Source organism: Penaeus monodon, chromosome 22 (genome assembly GCF_015228065.2).
Source record: "Penaeus monodon isolate SGIC_2016 chromosome 22, NSTDA_Pmon_1, whole genome shotgun sequence".
NCBI lineage: Eukaryota > Metazoa > Arthropoda > Malacostraca > Decapoda > Penaeidae > Penaeus > Penaeus monodon.
In genome coordinates, this window is record NC_051407.1 from 16,205,000 (window position 1) to 16,205,609 (window position 610).

Consider the following 610-nt stretch of genomic DNA (forward strand, 5'->3'; position numbering starts at 1 on the left):
TTCCTCTCTCTTTGTTTCTCCTCTTTAAATTTTCTCTCTTTCTTACCTCGAGCACATACCCAACCAATGCCAGTCTCCTTAGCCTTCTTGACAGCCAACTCCATGCAAAAATCCCCGACCACTGGACCGAGCCCATTATTTCCATTGACTAGAGCTGTTGACACACTCTCTTTCTCGATGGTTGGCGTAGCTCCTCCCTCACAGATCTTCTGCTGCACATCATTGACGTACATTTCTGCAATGACCGTTTTGACAAGTTTAGTGTGTGTAGTTGTATTTGTAGTTATTCTTGGATAGAATTTTAAAATGAGAAAACAAGATTTTATATTTCACAATCATGACAATGAAAATAAAAGCAGTACATTACTGTTACTACTATCAGAACCAGTACTAACTACAAGGGAAAAATCTAACAATTTAGAAGCAACATAAAATTCAGGATTGTTAATTTCCAGCTGGCAATATGGAATCATAGTTTCTAATAAAACATCTAATGCATTTCTAGGATGTGTATGTTTTTTTTCTTTCTTATATACTGACAAACTTCGAAGCCTTAAATATCTAGCTGTGCTAGCTGGAGTGCGTAGATTCTTGTGGCCATTGCATTTCC

The 610-nt window shown here is 37.4% G+C and overlaps 1 protein-coding gene across 1 annotated transcript in view; it reads right to left on the reverse strand.

Moving 5' to 3' along the window:
- Positions 1 to 610, reverse strand: part of LOC119586953 (uncharacterized oxidoreductase YjmC-like) — a gene marked incomplete in the record, with an annotated part of 12,303 nt that overhangs the window by 7,423 nt on the left and 4,270 nt on the right. The window contains 1 exon segment of the mRNA XM_037935685.1: positions 47 to 235. Coding sequence (XP_037791613.1) covers positions 47 to 235 — 189 coding nt within the window.